The sequence below is a fragment of the Acomys russatus genome, chromosome 4, assembly GCF_903995435.1.
Source record: "Acomys russatus chromosome 4, mAcoRus1.1, whole genome shotgun sequence".
Classification (NCBI taxonomy): domain Eukaryota; kingdom Metazoa; phylum Chordata; class Mammalia; order Rodentia; family Muridae; genus Acomys; species Acomys russatus.
The window spans coordinates 42109164-42126043 of NC_067140.1; the positions used below are offsets into that span (position 1 = coordinate 42109164).

Sequence of the window (16880 nt, forward strand, 5' to 3'; positions counted from 1 at the left end):
GCCTTGGCTGTCCTGGACTTGCTTTATAGACCAGGCTGGCCTCGAACTCACAGTGATCTGCCTGCCTCTGTCCCCCGAGTGTTAGGATTAAAGGGGCACACCACCATGCCTGGCAGTAGATATTCTTGTAAAGTAACTTTTATTCTCCTAACTTAATTGTTGACTCAGAGTCTTACTGCCTTCCTCTGCTAACCTAGGCCTTGTCCTGGAAGCTTCTAATCTCCTTACAATTTAATCAAAACCTAGAATGCTTTCTTTCAGCCTCTGAGACTTACTGCTGAATAAACTCGCCCCTTCTAGTTCTTTCTGAACTCTGGCTGATTCAACTAAGTTGTTTGGTCTTAAACTCCTCTCCAAGCTGACTGATTCAATCTGGCTTCTCTCATCTTCTGACTGAATTGCTCTGCTTGACCTCATAGTATCTTTGGCAATATGCTCTAATCTGGCTCCTTCTCATATTCTGGCTCATTCTGTCTTCACCTGTGTCTAGCTTGTTCTCTCTCTGCAACCTGTCTCTGTAACTGTCTCAGTAAAACTGCCTCCTCTCCCTGTGCTGCTCTACCTTAAATTGCCTCTCTTTTCCCTGCTGTTCTTGTGTGAGTTGGGCATATCTTATTATGTCAAATCTTTCTCTGACTTGTCACTTTATCTGCATCTCAGTTAAACATCACTTTCAAGCAGGGGTGCTTCCTTCTACACCTGACCTTCATTGTTGAGGATTAAATGTTGTACTAAGTTCATGTCTGCATTCTAGCTGGATCACACAGACCTAGATGGTCTTTGGATGTGATCAGAGCAGCCATACTGCTGAATTAAAAATTCTACATTTTCTATGATACTGCATTATCTTCTTGTTACTGAAAAGTATTGTTCTTGGTCCCTTATTTATATTATTATTTCATGTGTGGGGGATGGAGCATGTGCTTCTTGAGAGGTCAGAGGAAAACTTTTGAGAGTTGGTTTATCTTTCCACCATATGGGCTTAGGAGATTGAAACATTTCATCAGAGGCCGGGCATGATGACTTTAATCCCAGCACTCAGGAGGCAGAGGCATACAGATCACTGTGAGTTCCAGGCAAGCCTGGTCTACAAAGAGAGTCCAGGACAGCCAGGGCTACACAGAGAAACCCTGTCTTGAAAGACCAAGAAAAGAAAAACAAAACAAAAAACAGTTCATCAGGATGGTGGCAAGTGCCTTTACCTGCTGAGTGATTTGTCTGGTTCCTTGTCATTCTAGTTTTACAATTGTTTTTTATGGTTATCTTTGTACATACATGTCCCATGACGTGCACATGGATGTTAGAGATCAGCCATCAGAAGTTGTTATACATGTATGCGTATGTTTATTTTATATGTATAACTTTAAAATTATTCTTCAAAATAGGAACAAAAGGCTCATTTACACCATCTAGCTAAAGAAGATTATCACAAGCAGCTGAATGAAATTGAAAAATCCTATGTCACAGTAACAAATCAGTTTGGATTGGTGAGAGAGAATCACCTAAAGTTAGAACAAAACGGTAGGTGCTATCTTATCCAAGCTTTTATTTTTAGTGGGGAATATTTAAGTGGTTATTCTTATAATTGGTAAATTGAACCTACCTGATACTAGTAAATGGCAGTTTAATGAACATTAAATTAAGTTAGAATTATACATTGCATTGGACTGCTGTCTTGTCCATATTAGTGATACTGTCTTTCAAATGTACAATTTATATAATTGGTTCCTAATATTTTTATCTTATAGTACAAGAAGCAATGCAGGTAAACAAGAGACTCTCTGCCATAAATGAAAAACAAGAATCTGAAATACACAGTTTAAAGAAGGTATAATTGACATATTAAGCAAAAACTGTAGTCTAAAATAACTGGTTTTATAGTTTATTATGGAATATTACTAGAAAACAGTTGAGTATTTATTGGTGGAAGTTAGCAAAATATAAACTCATAAGTGTTAGGTATGATTCTAGAAAGTACAATGAATAATTTTTCCAATCCATTCAAAATATTTTTTCAACTTACCATCAGAGACATACATTCTTAGAGAACTAGGAATAGCCTATAAAAATTTACTGTCAGCTAGATAGATAGTATGTTTGCTTTTTCCTTTCTTTCTTTATTCTTTTTCTTTCTTCTTAAAGTAACTTGTATGTACTAGGTAATATGTGGTGCTAAATATAACTATGAAGAATATAAAACATGTTCTACTTTAATGAAGTTGATAGTATGTTCCAATTTATTTTCCTGTTGATGTGATAAAATGCTCTAATAAAAGTGCCTTAAGGGGAGAAGGTGCCTATGTTGACTCATAGTTCCAGTCAATTTTGGTAGGGAAGTCAAGGTAGTAGAAGCTTGAAACATTTGGTCATATCATACCCACAATGAGAAACAAACCATGAGTAATGCTTGCTGTTCAGCTCCCTTTCTTTGTTTATATAATAAAGGATCCTAGCCAAGGGAATAGTGCCACCACAGTAGATAGGTCTTCTCACCACATTTAACATAAACAAAACAATATCCCCAAGGCATGGCCAGAGGTATGTCTCCCAGATGATTCTAATTCTCATCAAATTGAGCTCCTGGAGTCTCCCTTACAAGTTAGGGTTTTCCTCTAGAGTATCATGTAATGGCTTCTCAAGGTCTTTTTGCAAGGTCTCTGACTCTGTCACACATTGCCTGGTCTCAGTACTGTCTGGGACAAGGGTTCTAGATACTATGAATCCATTAATTTTGTATCTTTTAGGCTTAGAAAACCAGTACCACTTTGATTATCCTGTCAAGTTCTGCTACCAGATTGGAGATGTATCTTCTCCTTCATGGACTGCAACTCTTACCTTCTATGTGCTAACCCTTGGGAAACATTCTCCTAGGGTATTAGTTTAGAGGAATAGGGAAACCAACTCTCTGAACTATATTCTTAGAACAAGCTCTCTTCTTTCAAATAAGTTTGTATTTTCACAAGTTGGAGCTTTTTGGTGAGTGCGGTTTTGTCCTTAGGACACAGTTCCTGTTGTGTGTATAACAAGAGAACTTTTCCCCAGTAGTGCTGATCTCTTTGGCAATACAGAATCAGTATGTTGATAACCACAAAATAACATGCTAATATTTTGATTGGTACTTCACTGAATCAATAGGTCAAGTTAGGAAGAACTGACATCTTGTTGATGTTGTCTTCCTGCCCTGGAACGTAGGTCATCTTTGCATTTATTTAGTTTTAGCATGTCTTTCTTTGGGTCTTTTATTAGTAGATATTAAAATATATCAGTATAATAGGTTTCATGATGAGTTCTTTTTTGCTTTTTAAAGACAGAGTTTCTCTGTAATAGCTCTGGCTATCCTTGACTTGCTTTGTAGATTAGGCTGGCTTCAAACTCACAGAAATCCATCTGCTTCTGTCTCTTAAGTGCTGGTGAGGACATTTTAATGCATGTATATGATGTGTTTGATATCTTCAGCCCCCATTGCCTTCTCTTGTTCCCCTTGCATCATTGATAATCCTATTCTTAAATAGTCTCCCTTATATTTTCTTTTCTATGTTTTCAATGACTGTGAGTTTCATTAAGGCTGCTTACAGGCACGTGGGCACCTTACCAGTGGTTACACCACAGAAGATGTCTATTCTTTCTCCAGAAACCATTAACTGGTTAGAGGTAGCGGTAGGGCCTTGTGAGTTCCTCCTTTTCTCCATGACAGGATGTTGATGCCCCCAATTTTAGGTAGATAATCACAGCGTTTAAGTTCAGAAGTGCAACTGCTATCTTATCCCTGGGAGCCATTGTTCTACATCATCCCTGCTCTTCTTCCAGCTATCGCGTTCTTCCTGCTTATTCTCCGTGATGTTCCTTGAGCCTCAGAAGGGGTGATAATAGATTTTCTGTTTATAGCTGAGCACTGATGTTGCACTTATTCTCATTTGTTTGGCTAGTTACAAAGTTCTGCTCTTCCCCATCCCCCCAAATCCAAACATATTTTTTCTCTTTTTCATTAGAATATAAACTGACATCTAAAAGATAAGATAAAATCAAGTCAAACAGCTGGGCATGTTGGTGCACACCTTTAATCCCAGCAGTCAGGAGGCAGAGGCAGGCAGATCTTTGTGAGTTTGAGGCCAGCCTTGTCTACAAACCCTAGACAGCCAAGGCTATTACACAGAGAAATTCTGTCTTGAAAAACTAAATGAAAACAAAACAAGAGAAAACAAAAAGAACCAAAGAGGAAACACACACAGATACTAAGATACATACATTCATTCACACAGAAAACCTATAAAAACAAAATCAGAGCCATAATATATAAGCACAAGACCTATAAGGTTAAAAAGAGAATACCCAGTCCACCTCCCCCAATAAAACAAACAAACAAACAAACAAAAACTTCAAAAATACCACTGAGTTTGTTTTGTGTTGGCCATCTACTGCAGGGCATGGAGCCCAGCACTTTTTCTTTTAATTGAAAAATAAAATCATTCATATTACATCTCAATTGCTATCCTATCCCGTGCATCCTCCCATTCCTCCCTCCCTCCCGCTTTTACCTCATTCCCCTTCCCTATGACTGTGACTGATGGGGACCTCCTCCCCTTGAATATGATGCTAGGGTATCAAGTTTCTTCTTGGTAGTCTGCTATCCTTCCTCCAAGTGCCATCGGGCCTCCCCATCAAGGGGACATGGCCAAATAAGGGACACCAGAGTTCGTGTGAAAGTCAGTCCCCAGTCTTCACTTAACACTGGAGAATATACTGTCCCTTGGCCAGGTCTGGGTAGGGGTTTGATGATGACTGCACCAATTGTCCTTGGTTGGTGCCATAGATTGAGCAGAACCCCTGGGCCCAGATCTGCCCATCATAGTGTTCTTCTTGTAGGTTTCTAGGACCCTCTGGATCCATCTATTTTCCTATCTCCTATATTTCTCTCACCTTAGGATGTCCTCACACTATCCCATTTTCCTGGTAAGTGAAGACTTTCATGAGACATGCCCCTTGGCCTAGTGCCCAGATATAAGTGAGTATATACTATTTGAGTCTCTCTGCTTCTGGGTTAGCTCACTCATTATGATCATTTCTAGTTCAATCCATTTGTCCACAAATTTTGGAAATCCCTTGTTTTTAATAGCTGAGTAGTATCCCATAGTGTAAATGTACCACAGTTTCTTTATCCATTCTTCTACTGAGGGACATTTAGGAGCCTCGCACTTAAGTATAGTTTTTATACCCAGTGAGGCTCCATGGAAAAACTATTTTCTCCTTTGAGAGCAGTTTGTCAGTTAGAAACAGCTTCTGGGTTAGGGATTGTGTTTACTTCCCTTCTCAGTGCTGGGAACCCATCTGGTTCAGACTTACGTAGGCCTTTGCATGCTGCCAGTTCATTTGTGAGTCAGTCCTGATGTGTCTAGAAGGCCTTGTTTCCCTGGTGTCATCCACCCCACTGGCTTTTAGAATCTTTTCACCTCCTCTTCCACAGTTCCCTGAGCCCTGAGGAGATGGGTTTAATGGAGACATCCCATTTAAAACTGAGTGTCCCAAGGTCTCTCCACTCTCTGGACATTGTCCAGTTATGGGTTCTCTGTATTTGTTCCCATCTACTGCAGGAGGAAGCTTCTCTGATGACGGCTGAGAAAGATACTTATCTATCAGGATAGCACAATGTTATTAGGAGTTGTTTTATCGCTATATTCCTTTACCACAGCCGCAGTGTTTGGTTTTCCTTTAGACCCATGGTCTATTTAGCCTTAGGTTCTTGGCCACCTGGGGGTGTTTTTTAAGAACAAAATTTTAATTAATTTTTATACATTTAAAAAATAAAACAGCATTACATCACTTACCCTCTTCCCTTTCCTCCTTGTGACTCCCTTCCATACCCAAATCCTACTCTCAAAATCATACCTTGTTTTTTAAAAAAATATTGTTACTTGCATAAATATAACATAATGAGTTTGCTTTTGTTGTTTGTGTAGACATGATTTCAGGGCTGACTACTTTGTATTGGATAACCAGTTAGGGACTCATCACTAGGAGAGGCTAATCCTCCCTCTTAGGAGTCATTAATTGCCTATAATTCTTTGTCTAGGGACCTTGTGAAGTGCCCCTTTTTTGAGATAGCATTGCCATTGCTCTAGTCTTATTTATATGGACATTTCTAAGAGACACCGCTTCACAGCAGGCCTTCTGGTATTCTGGCTCTTACAGTTTTTTCATGCCCCTCTTCTGTGATGTTTCCTGAGCTGTAGATGAAGCAGCCATGTTGTAGATGGGTTCTCTGGGGCTAGGCTCCTCTTGATCTGTTGTTTTCTTTATTGTGTTACTTAGTTGTGGTTTTCTGTGATGGTCTCCATTTTCTATAAAGAAAAACTTGTTTGATAAAGAAGAGAGCTACGTTTATCTGTGGGAATAAGGACACTATTTAGAATGTAGTAAGGAATTGTGCTCTTCTAGCAAGATGACAGTGTTAGATTCCTTTCTAAGGTCTATGACCTCGCTAGTTCCAGGAAGTTGCCCTCGGGTCCAGTTATTTGGGGGGCGAGGAGGGTCGCGGCCTGTGGATAAAGAACGGGCGAGAGAGACGACAGGGCTCAAGCAAACATTGCTTGTCAAGAGCCGTTTATTGTAAGGGGGTGTTCAAATTTAAAGCAAGCCTCAGGGAGGGCGGGGGCAGGAAGGAATGCAGTGGAAAGTTACAGAATCTTCTGGGCCAGGCCCCAAGGGCAACAGATGGGGAAGGGGCAATTACTCAGAAGTCGCGATACACCGAATGTTCTCTTTCTCAAGGCCAGGCTGGATCTTCTGTGGTTGCCAGGCAGATGTTTATCTCAAGCGTGCAGACAGCTGTGGCTTTCAGCCAGCAGGGCCTCTCAGCCAGCTGGGGCAGGTCAGGCAGGGTCCTATGGCTCCTAACATTGCCTAGGTTGCTAATACCAGACAGGATTTCCCTCCTTTTGAGTGGGCCTTGAATCCAGTTAGACAGCTTTTGGTTACCACCAATATTTAAGTGCCACTTATTTTGGACCTTTTTAGGTATCTTGGCATGTTGGCCATTGTTGCAGTCCATAGATATTACAGTTGGATAGAACTATTGCTTCTTTTCCTTGGTGGCTTGCATAATATTTTTCCATTACCATGGAAACTAGACTGCAGGAAGGAGCCTTTCAGGTTAGATGTAGCTCTAATCATCTGAGTCTGGTGTCCTAAGTGTGAGGTGTCTACAGCAAGAGGGGCTTACCTTCCATCTCTGAGAGGCAACCAAGGGCAACAGGAGTTGTCTATATTGTTTTGGGAGTCATTTTAACTACTCTGACCAACCATTTAAAAGGAGGTTTCTGTTGCTTCATTTGAGGTTTGTTAGTGGTTCTTGTAGGGAACTTGGGTCAGCCCAAGAGGCTTAACTTCTTTAACATGTGTATGTGTATGTATTTACACTTACATGACATGTGATGTGTATAATTTTAGATAAATATAACATGAGTCCTGGAAGCTTTATTAAACAATCCTGGTATCATTTGTCCCATCTCTCCCTTCCTTCCATATTGATATCCAGTTGGAGCCTCCATCCCACTTTTCTGTTAATCCCTTGCATTTTTTAGGCATTTTCTTAGACTTTCCATATTTCTTCTTTTTGTTCTTGCATGTTGTCTACCTTTTTAATTAAATCCTCTATTAATGAGTAACTTTTTAAAGTTTTAAAAAAGTTCTCTATCTGATGATTCCAACACATTTGTTGTATCTGACTGGTTCTTACGCTTGTTTAGTCCTTTCAAATTGGGCTGTTTACCCTTTCACTGTACCTTGTGGAATTTTTTTTTTCGAGACAGGGTTTCTCTGCATAGTCTTATCTGTGCTGGACTCACTTTGTAGACCAGACTGGCTTTGAACTCACAGCTATCCACCTGCCCCTGCCTCCCGAGTGCTGGGATTAAAGGTATGCGCCACCATGCCCGGCGGTACCTTGTAGATTTTGTTTGATCATGAGTAGGCCTTTAGTAACATGCTAGTAGGATGTCAGGGGAGGGTGGATATTACGTATTCTTTAAACTAGATTTAGTCTTTTAGTAGAACTGTGCTACCATACTGTGACCTTTATCAGTGTTTCTTCCATTTCCACCTTTCCCTGGGGAAGGATGGGATGGGTGGAAAAAGCTTGAGTTCAGTGTTTCTGTTTCTTTTAGGTAGGATGGCCATGATAAGAACTCTAGCAGGTCAGGCTTTTATAATAGTTTCCCAGTTCTCTTCTAGGGAGTAGAGGAGAGTAGTCACTACAATCTCCTGTGAGTGCATGGTAGAGCTTTTAGAGGGAAAGCTGACAAAAGATGGTGCCAAGATCCTGAGAGTTTTGCTCCGGGAATTCCACACTGAGCCTCTAGCAATTGTCAGTTACATGTCAGGTTTTCCTACCTTGGCATAGGCTCTTATAGAAGTTGCTGCCCTAGTAGATGGACTCATTTTTAAATTTAAAAAAATTATTATAATTTATTCAGATTACATCCTGACTGTTAGCCCCCTTGATTGCATCTTCCCTTCCCTCTCTCCCTTTCTTTTTCCACCCTATTCCCCTCCCTTGATGCTGGGACTTGCTGCTGAACTTTGGGTGGAACCTGGAGAGTGGTTTGGAAGAATAGGGGGATGGAAGGACGTAGAGGGTTCAGGAGCCCCACAATGAGACCATCAAGGCTGGCAGATCTGGACCCAGGAGAGCCTGTACAAACAGTTGTGCCAACCAAGGACAATGCATGCAGCAAACCTAGACTCCCTGTTTAGATCTAGCCAAATGGACAGCTCATTTTCCATGGTTGTGGGGAGAGCAGCACTGCCTCTGACATAAACTCTGGTGCCATCCCCATTTGATCACTTCCCCTTGGTGGGGAGGCCCAGAGACACACAGAGAAAGGGAAAGCAGGCTATCTTTTAAAAAATTTTTAATTTATTATAATTTATTCAGATTACCTCCTGATTGTTTATCTCCTTCCCTTATATCTTCCCGTTCCCACCCTCTTTCCTCTTCTGCCCTATTCCCCTCCCCTAGACCTCTGACAGGAGACCTCCTCTCCCACCATATCACCACAGCCTATCAGTTCTTAGATGGAGACTTTGTGTTTGCCTGTACCTTTGTTTCTAGGCTAGCAATTTGCCCAGGTTCTACATTTTGAGACAAATCTAAGAACTGTTGGTGTTTCCATTTGCTCTGGCTTCTACTTAAGTTATTTATACACCCATATAGAAACTAGAAATTCTTCTATCTATATTTATAATTTTGTTGATATTAGTATTTTATTAAGCATCCAAAGACATGGACATATATTTTGAAGAATTTAAACAATCAGGACAATTGGCTACTTTTTCTTGTACTCCATTTGAAGAGCAGCAGGACCTCTCAGGATAAAGATTGACACACTGTCTAACATTTCAACAGAGTTCAAAGCCCATTTATGTTTGTCACATTTTACAATACTATAATATATGAGTATTAGATTTTATAATGCCAGTACATTATTTTTATGTTCTCTGGACTCTATCTTACATCTGAGGAGTTGGAAAGTAAAATCATTAAGAATAGTAGAATGCATAATAAATAATCACATTTCTAGCCCTTATGGCCAGACATGATGGTGCATCCTTATAATGTCATCATTCAGGAGGTTGAGGAAGGAACATCAGGTGTTCAAGGCCAACCTCAGCTACACAGTGAGTTAGAGGCAGTTTGGATTACCTTAGATGCAGTTTCAAAAGAAAAAAAAGCTTTATGTGTAATTCAGATTTATAAATGTTGTTTTGTAGACTTGAGATTTTTTTTTTTCATTTTGGTTTTTCGAGACAGTGTTTCTCTGTGTAGCCTTGGCTGTCCTAGACTCACTTTATAGACCAGGCTGGCCTTGAAATCTCAGCTATCCACCTGCCTCTGCCTCTCTGAGTGCTAGGATTACAGGCCTGTGCCACCACCCTGGCTTATATTTTTATTTGAAGTTTATATTTGATGAACATAAATAGTTCTTTAAAAACTTTGATTTGGGATTCCAGGTAATTTCTTATATTAAAACATCTATCACTATCTTTAAAATTCTCAAGTCAAGCTGGATGTGGTGGTGTACACTATAATCCCAGCACTTCGGGAGGCAGTGGCTGGTGGATCGTTGTGAGTTTGATGCCAGCTTGGTCTACAAAGTGAGTCCAGGACAGCCAAGGCTACATAGAGAAACGCTGTCTGGAAACACCCCTCCCCCCAAAGTAATTATTTGGTATGTGAATAAGCACATTTTAGTGGTTATTTAATTGTTGTTTATTTTGTTTTACAGCACTGAAATTAAATTTGGAACCTCATACATGCTAGATAAGTTCTCTACCACTGAGCTATACCCCCTAGCCTCAATTATTCATTTTAAAATTATTTTTCAATTGATATTTGTTAGTACACAAAATGTGGGTTTTATCATGGCATATTCACACATATGTATCTTTATTCTTTATTCTCTTTCTACCCCCATGCCCTGACCTTCCTCTCTCTGTATATTCCCCCCTCTTTCAGCTGGGTCCCTTCATCCAGTTAGTCTCCTGTTACATATATTCCACCCCTGTCTCTTAGTTCTGTTACAGTTTTTCCTCTACTCTCATCAATAGTTGACTTCAGATATATTCAGGTTAACATACAGGGTTAGCCTTCACAAGTTTCTTAATTTCATTTCATTCCATTTGTCAATTTCTGGGGTAATTCCCTCATTGCTGGGGTCTTAGGAAAAAAAAAATCCTTACCTATACCTACACCTTGGAGTGTTTTCCCTATGCTTTACATTAAGGTATTTGGTTCACTTTGAATTGATTTTAGTATAGGGTGAAATATAAAGCCCTAGTTTTGGAATTCTGTATGTGGCAATTGTTTTTCTAGCATCATTTGGTTTTTGTTGTATTTGTTTTTAGTTTTTTTGAGATCCGGTTTTTCTGTGTAACAGTGCCCTAGCTGTTCTGGACTCACTTTGTAGACCAGGCTGGCCTGGAACTCAGAGATCGCCTGCCTCTACCTCCCGAGGCCTTTTTTTCTTTTTTGAAGACAGATTCTCACTGTATAACCTGACACTCACAAAGATGTACCTATCTCTGTGTCCTAAATGCTGGGTTAAAAGTACACCATCACACTCATATTTATTGCAAGTTTCATCCATATACACATACATACAAAATGAATTTTAGTATTTTACCCAGTTCCTGTCTTTTCTCTCTCCCTCTTCTGATGAAACCTTTCTTCCCAACAGATCCCTTCTTACCTTCACATCTTCTGTGGTGTGTGACTGTCTTAGGGTTACCATTGCAGTGATAAAACACCATGACCAAAAACAACTCAAAGAGGAAAGGTTTATTTGTCTTATGTTTTCACATCACTGTTCATCACTGAAGAATGTCAGTACAGGTACTCAGTGCAGGAACCTGGAGGCAGGAACTGATGCAGAGACCATGGAGGATTGCTCTTTATTGGCTTGCTCTTAATGGCTTATTCAGCCTGCTTTCTTATAGAACCCAGACCGTCAGTCCAGTTTCATAATGGGCTATCCACCATCAATCATTAATTAAGAAAATACTCTACAGTCTTTTCTACAGCCCAATCTTAGGGAGGTATTTTCTTAATTGAGATTCTCTCCTTTTGGATAACTATAGCTTGTCTTAAGTTGACATAGCTAGTACAATAACCAGGGTTTAACCAGGGTTATTGCATGAGCACAGGTGGAAGATTTTCACTAGAACACAAGCAATCTATCAGTGGGTAAACCACTGAATAAAGTGATACCTCCTTTAGTATCTGTTATTTTAATAGTCCCTCAGGGAACTATAGACCCTTCCCCATTCCATGATGAAATGTTGATGGTCCCAGTCTTGTACAGGCTATGTGGGTAGTCATAGCTAAAGTGATAGATGAGTGCAATAGTCATGCCATGTCTAGGAGACATCTTTTTGAGCCATTTTTCTTATCTTCTAGGTCTTATATTCTTTTCTACCTACTATTCTGTGATGTTCTCTAAGTCATGAGGGGTGATATAGATGTTCCTTTTAGGGCCATCATTCTGCACGTTAAGCAGTTTTAAGTGTCTACATTAACGCCCACCCACTACAAGAAGCTTCTTTAACAAATTTTGAGAGTGTTTCTAGTTTACTGATGTGAACATGGGTATTTAGAAGGCAGTTTGAGGATGTGTCCATTTGGCAAGACAATAATAGTAGTTGTAGTTGTAGTCATAGGAGGAGGAGAATGAGGAGGAGGAGGAGGAGAATGAGGAGAATGAGGAGGAGCAGGAGAATGAGGAGGAGGAAGAGGAGGAGGAAGAGGAGGAGGAAGAGGAGGAAGAGGAGGAAGTGGCTTTCTCCTAGGTCCTGTGACCTCTCCAACCATGGGCTTTTGACGAGGTTTATAGTGCCAGGTACAAGTTCCCTCCTGTGGAATATGTCTCAGATCTTCCCAGAAAGAAGGTGGTTACCCCATCATGAACATGTTACTGTTGGTCTAGTGGACACATCTTGCCTGACGGATTTCTATGGTTGCTCACATGGTTCACAAGGCCATGTACATGCACTGGTAGTTTATGCACTAATGATTTTGGTCACTCTATAAAGCATTACTGTCAGCAAGATTTTCATACCTGTGACTGACCAATAATCTGAATGAACAGTAATAGAAATAATGTATTTTAGCTCATTATTGCAGAAGTTTTAGTCCTTGGCACACTTGCTTTTGAGCCATGATGGATGAACATCTTTACAGGGAGCATATGTGGAGCAGAGCAGTTCACTTCTTCTATGGACAGGAGGCACAAGAGGGCCTGGGACAAGATAGAACCCAAAGCTATGTCCCCAGTGACTTACTGGCTGGCTTGGACCTCACTATGTAGATCAGGCTGGCCTCAAACTCACAGAGACTTGCCTCTGCCTTCCAAGTGCTGGGATTAAAGGCGTGCCCTACTGTGTCCTCCCCTTCCCAGTTAATCCCCTTTCCTATTTCCCTCTTCAAATCATCTGTTTCCTACTGTTACCCCTTCTAGAATCCCCTCTTCCACCATCGTCCTATTTCACTTTTCTGGTTTCTGCAGTTAATTCAGGTTATAAACTCATATCTAAAGATTGAGAGTTAGAAACCACAAATGTCTTTCTGTGTCTGGGTTATGTCACTCAATATAATCTTCTCTAGGTCCATCCATTTACCTGAAAATTTAATGACTCATTTTTCTTTATAGCTAAGCAGTAAACTATAGTATGTATGTACCACTTTTTCATTATCCATTAGTCAATTGAAGTAGGTTTTCATTTCTTAGTTATTGTAAATAGAGGGGCAATAAACATGGCTGAGCAAGTTGTCTGTAGAATAATATGTCAAGTCATTTGAACACAAACCAAAGAGTGATATATAGTTGGATCTTATGGTAGATTTATATTCATTTTTTTGAGAATTGTACACAATGGTTTACAGAGTGGCTGGACTAGTTTGCCATCTCACCTGCAGTGAATGAGCCTTGTCCTCTACTCACATCCTTGCAGCATTTATCTGTTATTTGTTTTGTTTGTTTTTAGTTCTTTGTATAGTCTGGATATTACCCCTCTATCATATGTATATCTGGCAAAGATTCTTTCCCATTCTGTGGGTTGATTGTTTCTTTTGTTGTACAGAAGCATTTTAGTTTTATGAGATTCCATTTGTCAGTTGGCTTTAGTTCATAAAAAATTGAAAGTCCTATACAGAAAGTCCTTCCCTACACCTGTATCTTGTAGGGTGTTGCCTGTGTTTTCTTCTAGAAGATCCAACAATTTGGGTTTCACAGTGAGGTCTTTGGTCCATTTGCAGTTGATTTTTATGCAGGTAGTAATTACAGATCTAATTTCATGTGGATATACAGTTTTCCCAGCACCATTTGTAAAGTTGCTGTTTTTTTCTCTAGTAATTTTTTTTTTTACTCCTTTGCCTGTAAAATTTCAAAGTGTTTAGACATTCTAGGTATACTATTTCGTGTTTTAGAAATTTTTACAGTCATTTTTGAAATCTTTTTTTAAAAGCCTTCTTTTTGAAAATTTCAGAAGCTAACCAAGTAGTCACATTGGTCATATCACTCACTTAAAACTTCTAATCATTAATTTTCTTAGAGATAATTTTCTGTTTCTTTTACACTGTTGTGTGATTTTGTCCAGAACAGTTAAGTTATTGGTTTGTGATAAGGTAGAATTCCTTTTTTTGTGTGAAGCAAAATGAAACAGATCAAACTCGGTTGATAGATAGACTAGGTATTGCAGTTCTGTGTGCTCCCTCCACTGCTGTGGCAATCAGGAAGAGTTCTGATATTATCTCTGGGCAAATTCATGACCTCTGCTGTTTGTCTAAGTAAATGTCAGACTCTCCAGGAGACTGTGATAGTAAGCAGACTCCCCTGCGCTGGAAAAGGGTGGGGAGAAAACAGCATGGTATTTATGACTGCAGGAAATATAAGCTGTAATTTCATGAGATCAAAGCATGTGCTGTTGATCTGTTATACTAACGGCTTTGAATAAAATGGTTAGAAAACAGACAACGTACTAAAAGTTCAGGATATTTTAAAGCTTATAAAGGCTGTAAAATTAAAAGCATAGCTTTTCAGTGGAAAATTATTTCATGGAGGTCTTTGATTTCCATTTATTATGCTCTTAAGATGAATTAATATATACAAGAAAGAAAAGACATGAAATAATTAGTTTTCACTTTTTCTTCTAACTTCCCTGTTAGTTAGTAACTATTATTTTAATGAGAATTGGTATATTTTAAGTTATCTCCTAAAAGACAACTAAATCCAATGGCTTCACATTTCATATTACTGTTAAATGTAGGGAAAGGACTGATGAGATGGAGTGACAAGTAATGTCTCATACCCACAACTTAGAGGACCCGAGTTCAATCCCTAGAACCCCAATGGTGGAAGGAAAGAAGTGACTCCCACAGGTTGTCTTCTGATCCCCACATGTGTGCTTTGGCTCATATACCCACACATGCACACTCAAGTAGATAAATAAACATAGTTTAAAAAAATACAGAAAAGAATAGAAGTTCATTGCATTTTGATGCCATAAAGAAGAAGAAAAACCTTTAGACCATCAATTGTCGTTTGTTCAGAGATCTATGAGTTATGTACGTGTCTTTATGCTTACCATGGCTTGTTAACAGGCCATTGAGGCTTAGGAATGAACCTGGAACACATCTCTAATATAAAACAAGTCATTTAATAACTTAATTTCTAATGTGTTTGAATCCTATTTACTTAATTATATCTTGATGTAGGAAAAGCTAGTATAAAAAACTAAAATTTCAAAAACTATTTTTTGTTTTTATTTGAAATTTATCTTTGCATAAGAAAGCAAATAGAGCGGCTGGAGAGATGTCCCAGCAGTTAAAAGCTCTGGCTGCTCTTCCAGAGGTCCTGAGTTCAATTCCCAGAAACCACATGAAAGCCAACAATCATTTATAATGAGATCTTCTGGTGTTCAGGCATACATGCAAATAGAGCATTCATATACAAAGCAAAAAAATGTTAAAACATTTTTAACAAAAAAAAAAAAAAAAAAAAAAAAAAAGAACAAAAAACAAAGCAAGCAAATTGACACCCCCCCCCCGAGACAGTGTTTTTGTGTGTGTGTGTGTGTAGCGCTGACTATGCTAGAACTTTGTTTGTAGACCAAGCTGGCCTCAAACTCAGAGAGATCTGCCTCTAGAGTACTGGGATTAAAGGTGTACTCCACCACCCCTGGCTTGAAACTGTTTTTATAAAAGCTGTTAATTGTATAAGAGAAGATACACATTATATTCATTGGTGTCTTTAAAAAGTAGAATCAGTGGGGGCTGGCGAGATGGCTCAGTGGTTAAGAGTGCTTGCTGGATCTTCCAGAGGACCCAGGTTTGATTCCTAGTGCCTTTGCTGATTGTCTGACAACTACCTATAACTCAAGCTCCAAGGCACCCAGGACCCGCTTTTGTACCCTATTGGCATACACACACACACACACACACACACACACACACACACACACACACACACACACACAAACACACACACACACACACACTCATAATTAAAAATAGAAGAAAAGGGCCCAGGGGTCCCACTCAAACTAAGGCTCCAGTCAAGGACAATACAGGAGGTAAACTTTAAACCCCTTCCCAGATCTAGCTAATGGTCAGAATATTCTCCACAGTTGAGTGGAGAGTGTGATGTGACTTTCTCACGTACTCTGGTGCCTCACATTTGACCATGTCCCCTGGAGGGGGAGACCTGGTGGCACTCAGAGGAAGGACAGCAAGTAGCCAAGAAGAGACTTGATACCCTATGAGAATATATAGGGGGACGTAATCCCCCTCAGGAACAGTCATAGGGGAGGGGAATAATGGGAAAATGGGGGGAGGAGGAATGGGAGGATACAAGGGATGGGATAAACATTGAGATGTAACAAGAATAAATTAATAAAAAAAAAAAAGGAAAAAAAAATAAAAATAGAAGAAAAGATAGACTTCTTTAACTAGCTGACTATAAGAGCTATTATTAGGTTAAATAATACATAATAATAAATATCAGTCAAATATTCTGGAAATCTGAGTTGAGACTAAAACTTTAAGATTTTTTAGCAGATAATTTACCTTTGTGTTAATTTAATACATCTTAAGACCTTACATTATTGAAGCTAAATTTATCTTTTCTTCTGTTACTCTCCATAGTCATTTTAGCTAGCACCCCATTTTTTTAATATTTACCAATGCTGGAAATGGTAAAAACAATAAATTGTTCAGTAAGTTCATTTAAAGGACATTTAGCCTGTGGCAGACTAAGATAATGATTCATTCATTATATTGTTTGCTCATCAGAATATACTTGAATCTGAACTTAAAATGCAAAATTATTTTAAAC

At 39.2% G+C, this 16880-nt stretch overlaps 1 protein-coding gene across 1 annotated transcript in view; it reads left to right on the forward strand.

The window, feature by feature from the left end:
* The window catches only part of Ccdc73 (coiled-coil domain containing 73), a 93993-nt gene that overhangs the window by 37330 nt on the left and 39783 nt on the right, over window positions 1-16880 (forward strand). The window contains exons 7-8 of the mRNA XM_051144281.1: window positions 1386-1521; window positions 1749-1828. Coding sequence (XP_051000238.1) covers window positions 1386-1521; window positions 1749-1828 — 216 coding nt within the window. The remainder of the gene's footprint in view (window positions 1-1385; window positions 1522-1748; window positions 1829-16880) is intronic.